The sequence below is a fragment of the Calypte anna genome, chromosome 2, assembly GCF_003957555.1.
Source record: "Calypte anna isolate BGI_N300 chromosome 2, bCalAnn1_v1.p, whole genome shotgun sequence".
NCBI classification, from domain to species: Eukaryota; Metazoa; Chordata; class Aves; order Apodiformes; family Trochilidae; genus Calypte; species Calypte anna.
Genome location: NC_044245.1, coordinates 117,291,540 through 117,308,140, shown reverse-complemented (window position 1 = coordinate 117,308,140; position 16,601 = coordinate 117,291,540). Strand labels below are relative to the sequence as shown.

Below are 16,601 nucleotides of genomic sequence, written 5' to 3'. Positions count from 1 at the left end.
TTCCAATGAATAAAACACAGAATGAACACTTTTAAATGTTGAATAGCTAACACAGTCTTCATTTTAGAAGATCAGGTCTTCTTCCTACATTTATCATTTCAAGTCCAGCCTCAAATTAGAATTATGAACAGTCTGGAAGCATAACTTGGGAATTTCAGTTATAGAAGCACAGAATACCAGGTTGGAAGGGACCTCAAGGACCATCTGGTCCAACCTTTCTTGGCAAAAGCACAGTCTAGACATGATGACCCAGCGCCCTATCCGGCTGAATATTAAGTGTCCAATGTTAGGGAATCCACTGCTTCCCTAGGGAGAATATTCCAATGGTTGACTGTTCTCATTGTGAAAATTCTTCCTTTTGTGTCTAATGGAAATCTCCTCAGGAGTAACTTGTACCAAATACCTCATGTCTTTTCCATGAGACTCATCTTCTTGGTGGCCACCCTTTAAGAACTGGAACACATGACGAGGTCTCCCCTAAGCCTTCTTTTCTGCAGGTTGAATAAACCCAGTTCTCTCAGCCTTCCCTCATACAGCATGCTGCCCAGTTCTTTGATCACCTTTGTGGCCCTTCTCTGGACCCTCTCCAGCCTGTCTGCATCTTTTTTGTACAGCAGGGACCAGAACTGAATGCAATACTCCAGGTGTGGCCTGACAAGCACTGAGTAAAGTGGGATGATGACTTCTTTATCCTTGCCCTTGCTGATGCAACCCAGCAACCTCTTGGCTCCCTTTGCCTCTGCAGTACACTGGTCACTACTGGTCAGCTTGTGGTCCACCAGGATCCCCAGGTCCCTTCCCACAGAGTTGTTCCCCAACTGGGTAGATCCCAGCCTGTGCTGCACTGCCTAGGTTATGTTTTCCCAGGTGAAAGACCTTACATTTGTTTTTGTTGAACTTCAGAATGTTTTGCTAAAAAAACGCAGAGGCTGGACTATCACAGAAACACAGTACAGAAAAAACAAAACAAAACAGGAAGAAAATGAAAAATTATTGGCTTGTTTGCTGACATCATTACCAATTCTGTGTGCAAGCATTTCCTTACAAATATGATCCATACTTGTGCAGACTAGAAATGATGTTACTCAACCTCTGTACAATGTTTCCATAATCTATTAATAATTTTCTCTTTCCACAATGAATAAACAAAGACATAGCAAACAAGTGGGACTCTAACCAGAGAAAAACAATGAAACCTAGACTTCTTGTCAGGACTACAGCTGAAAGCAAACTCACTTGCCCTAATTTTGCAGAGCCCTGTAACTATGTGGCATTGTTTTGCTCCAACAAGAAAAAATAATAGTCCTAGAAAACAATTACTACAGGACATATAAACATACTTGTGGAAGTACTGCAGTAGTGAGAAGCAAAATGTGTTTGCAGTCCAGAACAATGCAGATATTTTACCCAGCATATGTAATTCTTTGTTAAATATTCACATTTTTCACCTAGCAGCAAAGGGGAATAAAAATGAAGCATATCATTACTTTTGCTGTTTCATGCCAATCTGATCCTTTTACTGCCATGTCACATACGGGCACCAGCACTGCCCATGATGCAGGACTCAGTTTGTCAGCCTGGGCTAATTTACCAAATACAAAAATTATGAAACAACAAAACTTTGTCAATTGGATATGTTCCTTCCTCATTCTCCTCTATTTTTTTTTTGAAAGATAATAACTAAGAGAGATGATCTCAAAGTACTCTAAATTATGCAGTCAAGTCATATTCTGTCCTCATGACTATGCACACTCACTATCACAAACGTAATTAATAAAACAAAAAAACAACCAAAAAACCCCAACCAAACAAACAAAAATGAAGTAAGGCTATAATAAAAGACAGCATACATAATGAAGAAAGCAGGTTCCAACTTCATGCTGTGCGTTAGGTTCTGGCTGTAAGCATTCCTCCACCAGTGACAGGAAGTTTTTGTGAACTGCAAGAATATCTTCAATATTTGAAAACAACAACTGCAAAAGAGTAAAACATAAATAAGTAAAACAGAACATACAAACCAGAATAAGTATGAAATTAGGGGACTAACCTTAACTGTCTCTTCTGTGACATTTTTATCTACTTTGGCTGCAGCACATTGGATCATTCGGTGAAGGAAAGCCTGCATGAAAGAAGACAAATAAGGAAAAAGTTATTTCTGGGAGACCCAAACAATTTTTGGTATTTTATGCCTACTACTTGCATCCTAAATGCCTTACACTTTGGATATAGAGTCACATCAGAATATTATTTGGAATTTAAAACAAGCATTTTAACTATAAAGCAGCCCTGTTATGAATTTGCTGTGCACATTGCCTGTTCAGTGTAAAACCAAGCCCACATGGAGTGAACTGATTAACTATTAATTTTTGAAAGTTTTCCCTAAACCAGACAACAGTACTTAATATACTTTAGAACTGAGAGGGGTTGAAAGTAATCACAAGAACTACTCATGGCTCTTCTTACTATCTGTTAGCTCTCTGTTCACATTATTTGCCCAAGCACACAGCTCATCCACACTCATGTTATCCCCGAAGATCTTAATTTCCTGTAACTGTGGGGGAAGGTAAATATTCAGCTGGCTGAAGAAAAAACTGAGAATGATTTGGGAGCTGGGACATTAATTATTCTCAAGTGATTCAAGACGCTAGTAGGAGAGCCATGAGGTCAAAACCAGTATACATCAGCTGCAATAAACAGAGCTGTCCAAACTGCACTATCCCAGACCCCACATCTGCGAAGGTTATCAGAAACTGAATCCAGGAAAATACAAACTCTCACAGAACCCAGACACAAGTCAACAATAAAGGCAGGGAGGCCTTGGATGACTTCAGACCCTCCCAGTAACGTGATGCAGCCCATGTGATATGTTGCTGTACTTACATGGCTGGGGTGGTGTGGTCATGATGCCAGTTTTTCCTAAAGATCTTCCAACTGATTTACTTCCTGAAAAAAGTCTCACCACTATTCCCTAAAAATCAATGGATGTGACCATTTGAAATTTTCAGGGCAACTACATGAGAGCACTACGGAGCCACAATCTCAAAATAACTGGAATAACCTCACATTTTGTACAAGAGTGGAGTACAAGATTCAGGGGAGTGCAGGTAGCCTCCATCCACCTGCCACCGAGACCTATCCCTTCAATGACTTCACCTGCTGTAGTGGGAGTAATGCAAAGCAATGATGAAACTCAGGTTTCCATGATGCAAACATTCTTATCAACTCCCTTCCTGGAACAAAAACAGACCACTGACTCCATACACACAACACCTCTGCTCTAGGACTCTGATAGGGAGAACAAATCAGCTGTTCTTAGGTAGGAGGATGGAGAATTACCACTGTTAAAGTGTAAAATAACCTTAATCCAGCACTGGCTACGGAAAAACAAAAGTCTCCCAACTTGTATGAACATACAGTAGGTTGGACAGTTGACTATTTAAAAGGCTCTAGAATTACTTGATCATCAGCTGGCAACAACCAAGAACAGTTCTTCAGAAGTTAATATACAATGAAAAAGCAGATCATTCTTACACACAAGCAGAAAATACATAAGGATGCTCAGAAACTGTTCAGGAGTTGACAGCTGTTGAGCTAACAGAAAAAAGTTGATGGAAGCTTTTGAAGATGCACTATATAAACTATTAATAACAATAGAAAAAAAACCCACCTGTAAAAAAAGGAAAGAAAATTAAAATGGGCATCTCAGCTAATTTACTAGTCACTCAAGAACCAGAGACAAATAGTCAGAAACTCCTTTCAAATAGCCCTGAGTGGTTTCTAAAAAAAATGCCAGAACTTTATGTCTGGTGCTCAAAATCCAGACTCATTACTGAGCACCACCTTACGTGAAGGAGCAAAGTATTACAAACTACAAGGACACAGTTAAATAGCCCTTGCTCCTATAATGAGCAACTGGAAAATTCAATTGGCATGCTCATCCTTCCCTCCCCAATTAAAAAAAATAAACTCAAAGCAAAAAAACCAGCTCAAATTTAATGAAATTTCATTTATCAGGCACACGTCAGTAGATCATGACTCACTGTTTCCTAGAGTAGCCTGCATGCCTTGCTGAGGTTACTTCCAGATGCATCTGTATTAGTGTAGATGTTTCTTAGGACAGCACCAGGTACAGAGAATACAGGTGTCTCTGTGCACTCCAGGATTCCACCTTTGTCACCTAGTCATTGATCCTCAACTTTCTCTTAGCTTTTCAAGTGGATTCCAGAGTTTTTGTAAACTGACATTCAAATCTTAGTTTTCTCAAGTAATAGCAGATCTGTATGTTTTGAACATAACATAATGTTCCAGATTTTCATCTTGTGCTAGCAGCATTCTAGCTACAGTGCTATAGTACAGGGATTCAGCCTTGCAGCACTGCAAACAGAGGTCCCCTGAGCTTCTCTGCCAGCCAGACTTGACCATTTCCTGAATTCACAGTTAAAAGAGATCTCTGTGAAAGATTTCAGAGGAACAAGTTGGCTGGACACCATGAAAAGCAATCTAAACTTGAAAGATCAGATGACTGATAGGAAAGATAAAGGAAAGATAAAGAGAGGATGTTTGCTATTTACATTAAAAAGTAAATAAACCTTTTTCAGTTGCCAAGTTTTAGAACTGTCTATGGAAAACTTCTTTCATTCTAGGAATATCCTTGAGTCACTCAGATTGCTACAACCCATCTCCACCAAATGCAAAATTCAAAATACAAACCTAAACTTCCTCAAGCACCCTTCTGGAAACACAAAATGGCATCCAAATGATTAACGTGTAGCTGTTTATTAGAAGGAGAAGAAATGCCCACAAATGCTGAAAAAGTACTCAACATGAAGAGGCACATCTTTAACAATCTTTAGAAGTCTGATGAACTTGCAGACCTAAATATGGGACCATTTGGAATAGGGGATAAGGTATACATAAAATATATAAGATGGAATTTTAGGATTAATGTTCCACTTGGGTCCTCCTGGGGACATAAAAACTCTATTTCTGGCTATGACACAGTTTCTTTACCATGACGGTAAGGAGGAATTCACCTCTACCTTTGAGAAATGTGACAAAGAATTACACGGAAAATCTGGAGAAAATCCCATACTAATAATATCAGTTGAGATAACAAGATCCTCTTTCATGATTGTGTATTTATTACTTGCAAGATATTTTTATATACTTTCTGTACTAGCTTCTTATCACTCTTCTACCCTTTGACTGGTACTCTTGTAACACTTAAAAGAAACACCAGGACTAAAAATCCAAACATAAAGTATGACTATCCAAATTGAAAGAATTATAAAAGAATCTGTTCATTATGCCAAATAAACACGAAGTGTTTGCCTATCTGTTGATCTGCTGCCATTTTGCAAGGCAGCCTGTTTCACAGAGAACACACACTGAGTTCCTTTTACAGGGGTTTTACTTCTGGTCTTATCAAAATAAGAGTAGCAGTGCTGAGTGGTTTGCTGCTTGTTAGCTTTTTCTCCATAGTTGCTCTGTGTGTTGTTGGGGAAAAAAAAATAAAAATAAACAAAAACCAAACCACAGCTACAGATAGCACAAGAGGCTGCCAACAGCACAAATGACTCCTGACATCTGGAATGAAATCAGGGAAAACAAAGAAGTCTGTCTGAAGAAGATTCCCAGGGCAAGAAGAGTTTTTGCCTTCTCAACAGATAAGAAATTAAGTCCTGGAATTATGTCAGAGCACCTAGATCACCCAATATATGTAACCACTTTTCTGAAAGCAATCATCCTACTTTTGTAAGCCTAGAAAGAAATACTCTTCTTGATTTGAAAAAAATAACAAGCAATAAAGAAGTTACTTATTTTTTCCCCTCAGATTTCTTTTCACATTTTTTCTACCCTTGAATCTATACTGTCATAAACAAAACCAAGGTAGACTGCAAAAACATATATTTTCATTAAAATCACGTTCTGTATCCTTTCACTTTAGGAAAAGCAGTTTAAATGAAGCATCCTATCTATTACATTGAAGCCTGTTGAATAAATCTAGCAAGATGTTTTGCACTTTAAAACTGAACAAAATTTTATTTTACATACTGTCAAGAGAGACAAATTCCTGCACACTGACTAAAGACAGAAACCCACAACAAGTAAAATGTTCATATATTACCATTTTTGTAAGTGTCTATGATAATAGGCTTATCTTCACAAATTTAGAAACACAAAGCTAAAATATTTGTGGGTTCTGTGTTTTCTCAATACATTTTTAACGTGTAGGCATCTAGATAGTGGAAAATATATTTGGCTCTTGTCACAATATTCCAGATGATCCCAGAGAGAACCCAAAGACCTATACTTGGGAAGAAAACTGCTCAGGATTATGAGTGCCCAGCCAAATGTATTTTCTTATCATGACTAATTGAGCACCCAGACATCAAGGTAGTAATTTGCACAGGATTCTGAGGTTTTTTGCACACTCTAATTAATACACATAACTTTCCAGGTCCCAGAAGAACACCATGGCTGTTCTCTCCAAGCACTTTTGCTTGATTTTGCCACCAAAAAAAAACCCAACAAAAGCTAAACACAATAGAGAAGACTCCAGCAGCACCAGCAGCTGTGGTAAACACTGTCTGCTCCCCCTCCTTGTCCCATTAACCTGTGCCAGAAGCAGTGGCAGTGGCTGCTCAGGCTGGCTCCTGCTACTGAACAAAAGACTCCTCTCTCTCCAACAATTCACCAGCTGAGGCACCACCTGTTTCTTCCATCTTGCCTGCAGGACTGGATGAATTACAAGCAGCAGAGAGACCATCAGCCAAGGTCACATATTTTCTTTTCTCCCAGCTGTACCTAGAGCCACTTTCAAAGCTGGCTTCAGATTCTGATGCCTGTAAGGACAGGGGAATAGATGGACCACATCTGCAATACTTTCCATTCTATTGCTAATTTCCTTCCCACAACTGACCAAAGTATTTCTTAAAGTAAACATGAACTCAGAAATAAACACCCACAAACACAAAAAAAGATTGCACTGAAGAAACATAGATCTTCATCAACTGCTCATACGAGGTGACTATACTGCCAAATTTTGGGATAGTCATAACCCATGTACAGGTTTTTATTTTCTGCTAAAGTTGTTCTCTAACTTATCTTTTCTTCCAAGAGAAAAGCAAGGAAACCTTTTTCTCACCTTGTCCTGTCCTGATCACCCTTTCTGCATTCCCCTAGTCACTGACAATATTTTTCAACATTTACTGTACATCTTGTTAATCTTTACATGCCCACTGAGACTCCTAACTCAGTTTCCTCCTTTGACAAGGAACTGCCTCTTAAACTGATCTCCCACATCTCTATAGTCACCTTTCTGAGCTGTGACTGTGCTTTCACTTTTGATCCCCTCTTTCCTTTCAGCTCCACAGCAGATGAAATAAAGAGATTTATAGTCCAAGTCCAGTTCCCCTCAGCCACGCGGGAAGTCAGATGTCCCCACCCTCTTCCTTGTACTGAAGCCACTCTCAGAAAGATTTAGTACAACCTTTTCCTGGCCCAAATCAGGAGATACCTGTTCCATTTTCTTCCCAGATGTCCAGAATCCTGTCACCCACATCTGAGCTCTTCATTTTGGGAAACTGGTTTTCTGAGGCTTAGCTATGCTCTTGCTCATTGATACGGGTTTGGTTGAGGAATAAGGATGCAGTAACTCACACACCATCTCCATGAAGATCAGAGCCCAAGTAAGTGAATTGCCAGACTGGAGGCTGGATGTCAGGCTGGTTTACACACACTGCTGCAATCTGAAGCCACATGCAGAAAGCTGCTAGAAAACCATCTACATTTTTCCTTTCTTAAAAGCCAGCTTAACTAGAGCTTTAGAGAAATGCAACACACTGGTGTAAGGGGTGAACACAGAGCTGCAAGCTGTGCAGAAGGCAGAGTCTACTATTTTTGGCAAATATTTTCTGCAAAATGGGTTGCTGCTAAGTGGGCCTTTATCCTAGTAAATACGCAAACAGGTAAGATTCCAGACTCAGCATCTCCAGCAGAGAGGTTTTGGAACTGTAAGAGGAAAAGGAGGGATTTGTCTTATTCTACATCAAATTCCAAACTGACTGCTGGGATTGCAACAGATAAATCAACTGAACAAGAGGCATTCATACTAATGAATACATTTTTTCCAGCATGTTTATGAAGAAGTACAAAGCTAATCTTTATTGTATTTTGAAGATGCCCTGACAAAAAAAAAAAAAAAAAAAAAAAAAAGACTGGATTGAAAAATATTCACATGTGTAGAATTTCCCCTGGTAGTACATCATATGCTCCTGTTGGTGCATTTTGCAAAGTGAGTAATATGCTACTAATCATACAACCAATCTTATATCACTCAAGTGGGAATGGAAAAGAAATGACGACTACAAACAAAGTTTACCTCTCATAAAAGTCAGCAGTTTCCTGAATTTACAGAACGCAAGGTTCTTACTGGGAAGTCTCAGTGAATTCAGCTGTGTTCAGTACTAGCAAATCAAAACAAAAAATTAAGAAACCTCAAAGCAATTGCAGATCTGGAAGTAACAGTATGTTCCTATTAAACTGCAATCATCATTAGAAAAGAATTCATATATTTGAAAGCCTTATACTTCATAGAATAGTTTCTGCTCCTTTTATGCATGTCTCTACTTATTTTAATCAGTAAAAACATTTTCTTTTTCTTGAAGTTGTATATAATTTTTACTCAAAAAAATGCAGATTTTTCTAATTTTTCTTTTTTGTAGGAGAATATTGGTTTTAAAGAATTCAGCATTTCCAAAGCATTTTGGAAATAACTTCTAAATTTTACACATCAAATTTTATTTCTATTTAGTTTAAAAAAACCTCATGAGTTTCAGAAAGTGTAAAATGGTCAAGATGAGAAAGGCATTTGTAAGAACATTACTTTTAGGAAAGAATCTTCTAGATTTTCTGATTCAATCTGAGATAAATTAGAAATTCTGAATATTACAAGAAAGTAATTTTCTGCTCATCTCCCTTCTTTATCTTTCCAGAGTTCATTAACATACTTGAAAACAAGTTTGAGCCTTTTCTGATGCAAAAATGCTCATCAGAATTAACAGAGACATCATCACCAATTATAAGAAAACTGAAATAACATATCTTCATTTCAGAATTCAAATTTAAAGCTTAATTCTGACTTCATCTGAATAGGTGAAGAATGGTGACTCAGCACCAATGAAAATTAATTATTGAATCCTTAATGACTGAGCAAGCAGATGATTAAATATATATTTTTTTTCTTACCTATAAACTAAGAAAGCTTAGAACTACTAACAGGCATTCACAATGGAAGCCCACCAAACCTTTTTTATATGCTCAAGTTTTCAACGTTTTTTTTCTAATACTGGACTGCACAGCTCTTAATTCTGAGCTTACTGAATGTTTAATGATGTTAGATGCTAATTAGGAATTAGAGTCTTTGAGAATTCTACATCTTTTATTGCCAAAGTTGTATAATTAAAGTGTATTTCTCAAACATCACTCAGTGCCAATTCTGGCTGCCATTTGCATTAGAAAACGTATGCCAAGAAAAACACCAAGCAGAGGAGAGTATGAAACTGTGGTTTTCTATCCCAATTTTAATCCTTCACAAAACCTTCAGGAAGCTGTAGTGAGCACAGTACTGCTAAATGTGGCCTCCTGATAACAGGAAAGAAGCAGCAACTTCCTAGTTAACTTCTTTTCCAAAGAGTAGAGACCAGAATGCTTTCCACATAGGGCAATTTCTGGGATATGGATCCCTAATTCCTACCCCTTGTCATTTACATTGGACCATTGGATCATCCCAGGACCTAACTCCACAGGCTTGTATGGAAATACGTCTCATTTCATGCAACAATCACATGTCCCATTTCTAAGCCTTTTTAAGACAAAAGTCTTATTTTGTAAAACTCCCAGACAATGATATCTACTCTGGGTTCTTCTAGAAACTGAACTGAAGATCTGCATAATGCAAAGATACACAGGTCTGTGATAATGTTGCTAATTAAATGCATTGTGAAAAAAGTTCAGGGCAAAGTAAGGTTTTAAGAAAATGATACTTTAAGAAGTGATACTTTAAATTACTTATTTCACAAAGAATTAAGATGTTCTTCACATCTCAGCCACTAGTTTGAGAATTGTTAAAGTACTAAAGAATTGTTAAATAAATACAAACTGTAAGTCATCGTAAGGCCTTGAAAACATAGCAATGAATCCCAGACCAAAAAGTAAGGCTTTACTATTGCCAATAAAAGCTAAGGTAAAACAAAAAAAGATCAAGGAGGTTGAGCTCCCAAAAAATGTAAAAAAACCTAAAACAAATGCACACTTTTATAGTTATCCCAAGCAAGGTGCCTCATAATGACAATATGACATTTCAAGATTCATTTGAAACAATTTCACTGGAGAAGTTTTCATAAATTCAAATATTTTGGTTGCACTCATGTTTTGCAAATGATGGGGGGAAATATCTCCTGCAATTTTGACCTCCAAGAGAATACTAACCTGCAACCTGTCCACTGGCCTAACCAGTGGTGTGTGGCACTAACCATAAATCAATTCAATTACAACTTCAGAGAAACAACTTAGCAGAACAGGCAAAGCAGCAAAAATTATTATTGAAGTGGGCTTTGACAATAGCTCCTATGAAAGTGGCTGAAGCATCTTAATGAATTTGCTACTAAATCTGAAATCCAAGACGATATACCCCGCAGTTTGCATCAGGAGAACCATCCTGACAGCTGACTGTCTTAACATGTGCTGTTACTTTCTGCTGCAAATATTCAAGGGCGTATTTGAATTCCACAAGTCCTATATGCCTGCCTAGGTAAAATTACATGGGTCTGCAGTTCCAATGTCTTCTTATTCCACAGCACCACCACCTCCTTCCTCTCCCCACTCCCTTTTGTTATGCCATGAAGTTCTCAAAATTCCATTAGCAAACTGCATCTTTCACACAAGAGAACACAAACATGGAGCAGGATTGCTTTATAAATATGTCAAAGTAGTTTCAACAGCAATGTGTTCCTCTATCCAGCAGCAAATTTTATGATAGATCTATTTAAAGACAGCATTAATGATTGTGGTGGATATTTAAGAAAACATAGACATACACAGGGTTATTTTTATGTAAAAGAATAACTTACAGAGAACTTTATATATATATACATTTTACTACAGAAATAATATATATATTTTTTACTACCGAAAGTATATATATATATATATAAAAATATAAAATGTCACGGCCAAATGAAGTCCTTTTGCATTTGTATATAAAAAATGGAATACCTGTTAAAACTCAAAGCTCCTACTATCACTCCTAGGTTTCACATATTTAAATTTTAAATGCAATGCAACACTGTGATATGGATGCCCCTCACCATTGCAAACCAGAAATAAGCCAGTCTACAAAACCCAAGCTGCTTTAACTGCTACAAATGGCAGCTTATAGAACACCTGCACCTTATACCCTATTTGTCAGATGTTGGAAATGAAACCAGACTAAAGGATTTCTCAGCTGGAATGTGATCTGCTTGTCAAGTGGTCAATGAACTCTTCCTCAGGCTGAATACAACAGGGAATTCACTTCTATCTGGTAAGCAAGGCTGACCAATGCTAGGTTCATTATTTAATGACCTAAATTTTAACTTTTTTTTTTTTTTTTTTTAAGTGTTTAAAGAACACTGCAGTGGCACATGTATGTTTATGTGATCCACGACTAAGCGCTCACTTCTGAACAAATACTTTCAAGTGCTGGCAAAAAAAAAATTCTTGTATCATCCATAGAAAAAAAACTATGATTACAGCTATGCAACTCTTGCAACATGGCTTAACAAACTGATTTTTCACTTTGAACCAGAACATAAAGAATAATATCAGTAAATGAAGAAAGTACTGGATTCTAAATATAAGATGCCAGTGTTAGTTGTCATAAGTCCATTGCAACAAGAATTCAACCAAATAAAAAATTAAATTATTTTATTTTACACAGAGCTTCATACAAACAAAAGGTTATCACATGTCTTTACTGCTTGCCATGAATTAGTCCCATGAATTTTCATCTGCTTATGTGGTTTTGAGCCAATATCCATGGAAATGCAATAATTAATATTTTTTCTGGCTATTATTTGCTTCATGAGATGCTCCAACTGTGGAAATGCAAAGAATAGTTTGGGCTTTTATTTTATTGCCTTGAAAACTATCAGGAAGAGTATGTGATTTTAAAAATTCAGTTCTCTGACTCTTTTTCTTTATGTTCTTTTATGTTATCATCTAAAGATCTGCTGAAGAGATATATTACAAGATACTCAGATGCTAATCTCAGTTTTTATCCTTAAAAAAAGTTTAATTTCTTGAAGGATACAATGATCACCAAGGACATGATTTTAGAAAAATGTATGGAGCATATGCGCAACCAGAATAGAGCTGCAGGAATAAACCCATGTCATTTGAATTCACTCACATTAGCTGCATTGCCTTACTGTCAAATGGAAATTTCAAGAAATATAGACCTGAACTCTATGTGCATTCTAGGGAGAAATAACCACATACACACTCACAGGCTTTCCTTCTCTGCCTTGTCCTTCATTTTCTCCTTTCCCTATTCAAGCAGACTCTTTTTTTGGTAGGTCTTATGTAGGTCTACAGCCTGTCTTTGGCTTTGATGAGTTCCAGCATAATTGCACAATTTCCCTGAGCCATCTGTGAAGCATGTGTTCTTCAACAACACAAAGACTGCATGGCTATTCTTGCTTCTTTCATTAATTTTTATAAGGGAGCAGAAAACAAAACCTGATTACAGTACAGTTTTCGTTGTCGTCATAATGAAATCTTTTTGTTTGAATGCTGGGCCTTAAGACAAGAGAGCTTATCATTACCTGTCCCTGAAATAAGAGCCTCATTCTTCTAGGTTATAATCAAAAGCTATACACCATCCTCCAGCTGAAGCGAGAGAAGACCAAGGATTTCTTTTTTTTTTTTTAGATATAAACTCCGTAAAAAATAGTACAAGAAAAACTGCCCCTCCCAGTCAGTCCACAGGGACAGCTTGTAAGAACACTACTCAAAATAAAAAAGAAGAAAATTCAGCTGTCACAACATCTCATAAATCAGCCTCCTCACAAAATACCTTCACCACCATCCCTGCAGACAAGCACCGGCAGAGCACGTTGGTGGCAAGTGCTATCTGCTAATACTCAAATGGAGTTTGACAGCACTGAATACTGCTCGTACCAGGACACACTGCTGCTTACCAAGACACCCACATGGATTACACAAACTGAAGTCTCACAGAGTCTTTCCTCATGAGGTTATACAAGGATATGAAACTTCTCTTTTTTTTTTTTTCATTCATGAATCCGCTGTGAGGAATGTATTTTCAGCTCCCACTCTTCAAAAAAAAGAAATAGTTATCTAAACCACTCAATACCCCAGATACCAGACTTCTAAGAACAGCACAAGGGAACAATGGTGTCAGTGGGACCAGGAAATCAAGAAACCATAAATAAATATCAAGTATTGTTTTCTAACATCTTCGATTGATTTGGATCCTGCAGTCCTTCCTCTGGGTGAGGAAATTACTGCTCTGCAAGTTTCCTTTCAGTCCATAAGAGATCACTTGCTTTACCTGGGCAAACTGAATGTACTGAACTTGCAGACAGCAAGCCATGCCCAGGCCCAGCCACTGGGCAGTAAAAGCCACTCGTGACCACAGATTCATATCTTGACTACAAGGCTCTGTTCTTCCACCACAGAGCCTTACTTACCCCTACTAAGGAAAACAGGCTATGGCTGTCTCAGAGATGACCCATCCACGGCACTCCATAAATGTACGGGTAGAGTTAGCTTGAAAATACAGGCAAAATAGCTTCAGAAGCAATATCATGGCTAAGGAACAGCTTTAGGAGAAGAGCTAACACAAAGTTTTTCAGTCTTCAGATCTACACATGATCCTAGTAGAAAGCTCATCATCTTCCTTTTTCTCTTAGATCCTGCCTGTGGGAAGGACCAGCAGCAAGGAGTTACACAAGCATGCAAGGCCAGGGCAAGATGTTCTCTATTAAATGTCACTCTAAATGTGCAGTACTCACAATTGTACCAAAAATGAAGGGAAGAAGAAGCAAAACTTGTGGGAAGACAAGTTTGCTTCAAACTAGGAAGCACAAGTTCAAAGGAAGAATTAATACTTCACACATATAAATGAGGTGGACACTACATTAACAGGCTGAAATCCTTTCAGAAGGAAGTGAAAAAAGAAAGTAGATGGCTTGTTCATTCAGGTTTAATCTTACTTTCCCGAAACTGCCTGTTGAAAAGTTACTAATTGGTAGACTTTGATTTTTTTCCAGTGGTATCTGAAAGAGAAAGGGATAAGTACAGAGGAAAAGTTGCCAAATTCAGAGTTAGAAACTTTCCATAAGCTTGGGGGGGGTTGATTTATTTTTTTTAGAAGAGACAGAGTTTTATTTCAAAATATTTTTCTAGCCTCTTCTACTGTGAAGACTGCAGTGCAATGATTTATTGAATGGATGCTATCTCTATAGACAAACAAAACCATCATTCCCAGGAGATTTGACCTTCACCTTCCATCCGAAAATAGTATGGCCAATTACACAGCAGCAGCAGCAGCTCACATCCTTAAAACATGTTTGACTGAGTTATGGAACTAAGTGCTTTATGGAACTAAGTTCTAGTCTCAGCTTCTCAAGTTTGCAAGGGAGTAAAACTAAATAGAATAAAAGATACAACTAAAACTAACAAATATGTTTTTTGAAACCAGTTAAAAAGAAGAGCTAAAAAAATGCACAAACCAACCTATCTTTACATCAACTTGAGCAGTAAGCTACAAGCTTGCAGGAAGTTTATCATCCTGTTTGCTGTCATTTGGTTTGTTGTGTTTTGATACCATGTTCCTGTTCCTTCAACTCATGTCCTCCTAACAAGGCAAGCACTGGAGTCTCGCTGCCTGTACTCCAAAAACACACCCAGCCCATATACTTTTTCATCCCAATGATAACGTAGAGTGTTGTAGGACAGAAAGAGCTTCACAACTTCCCTCAAATACGAGGGAAATAGCTGAACTATGGCTCATTTGGTTAGAGAGCGGTAACAAAAATACATCTATGTGAAAGTATTCTAAATGTACTGGACATTAACTTACGAAACCCAGTGCAAATATTTAGGTAACAGGATGTTAATCGGATATGTCATTTAAAGATAAAACCACTGCAGGTCCAACAAACAAAAAGATTTACAGTTTACAATTAGGTTTTTATTTGTGTGTTTTTATTTGTGTGTTGTATTTTCATCCTATTTTTAACATTATTTTTATGGGATTTCCTTTCCATTAATACACTACTTCACCGGAACTGCCAGCAACAATGTGCAGAAAAAAAGCCTAAGTTCATAATACAGTTTCTTCCTAATATTGCCACTATAGTTTCTGCTACAAAGATAACTCTGACAACCAACATGGGATACTGCTCAGTACACCTTTCCTATCACTTATACGTTTTTTTGCAAATTCTCATCTAAGTCTGGATAATGGGATTAATTCTACCACATAACAGCAAGAAAAAATTAAATCCCTATCAGTGATTTTGTATGCTCTCTCTCAATGACCAATTCAAAAGCAGCAACTTTAATATAAAATAGTCATCACAGAAATCAGCTGAACAAAATTAGTTTAAACATTAGCATGAGAGAAAAAATTATTTGGTATTAAGGAACATTTCCTTCTCTCCTTTGTAGCCTCTGCCATTATCTATGAAGCACAATAAGAACATATCACACTTCACTCTGTGTGTAAAGAAAACTCAGCATCCAAGATCAAGATGACTGAACAGAAATAAAATTTCAAGGAAGCTTGATAACAAGGCAAATATTTTCCTTCCTAATCCTGAGAGGACAGATATCCTGATTACATATAATAGAGACATACATCACCCCTTGTAAAAGAAACGCCTTCTAGAGATGTCTTCAATTAGTTTTAAGGACAAAATGACAAGCCTTTAATACACGGAGCTGTCATATATGAGGGTGGAAATTTCCAGATCTGAAGAGCTACAAGGAGCTCATAGATGCTTCTGGAAGCACCAGAAGGCTTGTCTCATTTTCCAAAGGGATGGGTGGCATCCAGATATTGTTTTTCAACTGTCCTTTTAGACAGCAAGGACACTTCTTTTTCATTGTCATCCAAAGAAATGGACCAAAGGAAAAGAGCACAATTTCCTGCCTGTTTTGAAAAATCAGAGTTCACCTAAGGAACAAAGGAGGGTGGAGGCTCCAACATACTGAGTCCTTCTGGACTAGAATAAGTGCTCGGAAATAGGCAACACTTACAGCACTCCAAATTAGAGCAACCAGATCACGATAAACTAAATATGCCTGACAGACGAATTAAAAAAAAGGAAAAGGCCTTCCTCATGTGTAGAAAAGGTGGACCAAACTGAAGCCAAATCCCCAGTAAAGGGAGAGCTGTTCCTGGCTGAGCTACCCCTAAGAACTTCAATACATCGGCACACTTTGCAAGGCAAATGAACAGAAAATTTAACAGCCAGTGTAGTTTCCCTGGTCATGTGATAGTATCAAGAACTGTGTACTTTCAGACAGAA

General features: G+C 37.6%; 1 protein-coding gene across 1 annotated transcript in view; it reads right to left on the bottom strand.

Annotated features, from left to right (window-relative positions):
* PREX2 (phosphatidylinositol-3,4,5-trisphosphate dependent Rac exchange factor 2) overlaps positions 1-16,601 on the bottom strand; it is a 174,680-nt gene that overhangs the window by 125,299 nt on the left and 32,780 nt on the right. The window contains exons 2-3 of the mRNA XM_030445602.1: positions 2,048-2,119; positions 1,851-1,973 (exon numbers count right to left, since the gene is read on the bottom strand). Of these exons, the coding sequence (XP_030301462.1) occupies positions 1,851-1,973; positions 2,048-2,119 (195 nt within the window). The remainder of the gene's footprint in view (positions 1-1,850; positions 1,974-2,047; positions 2,120-16,601) is intronic.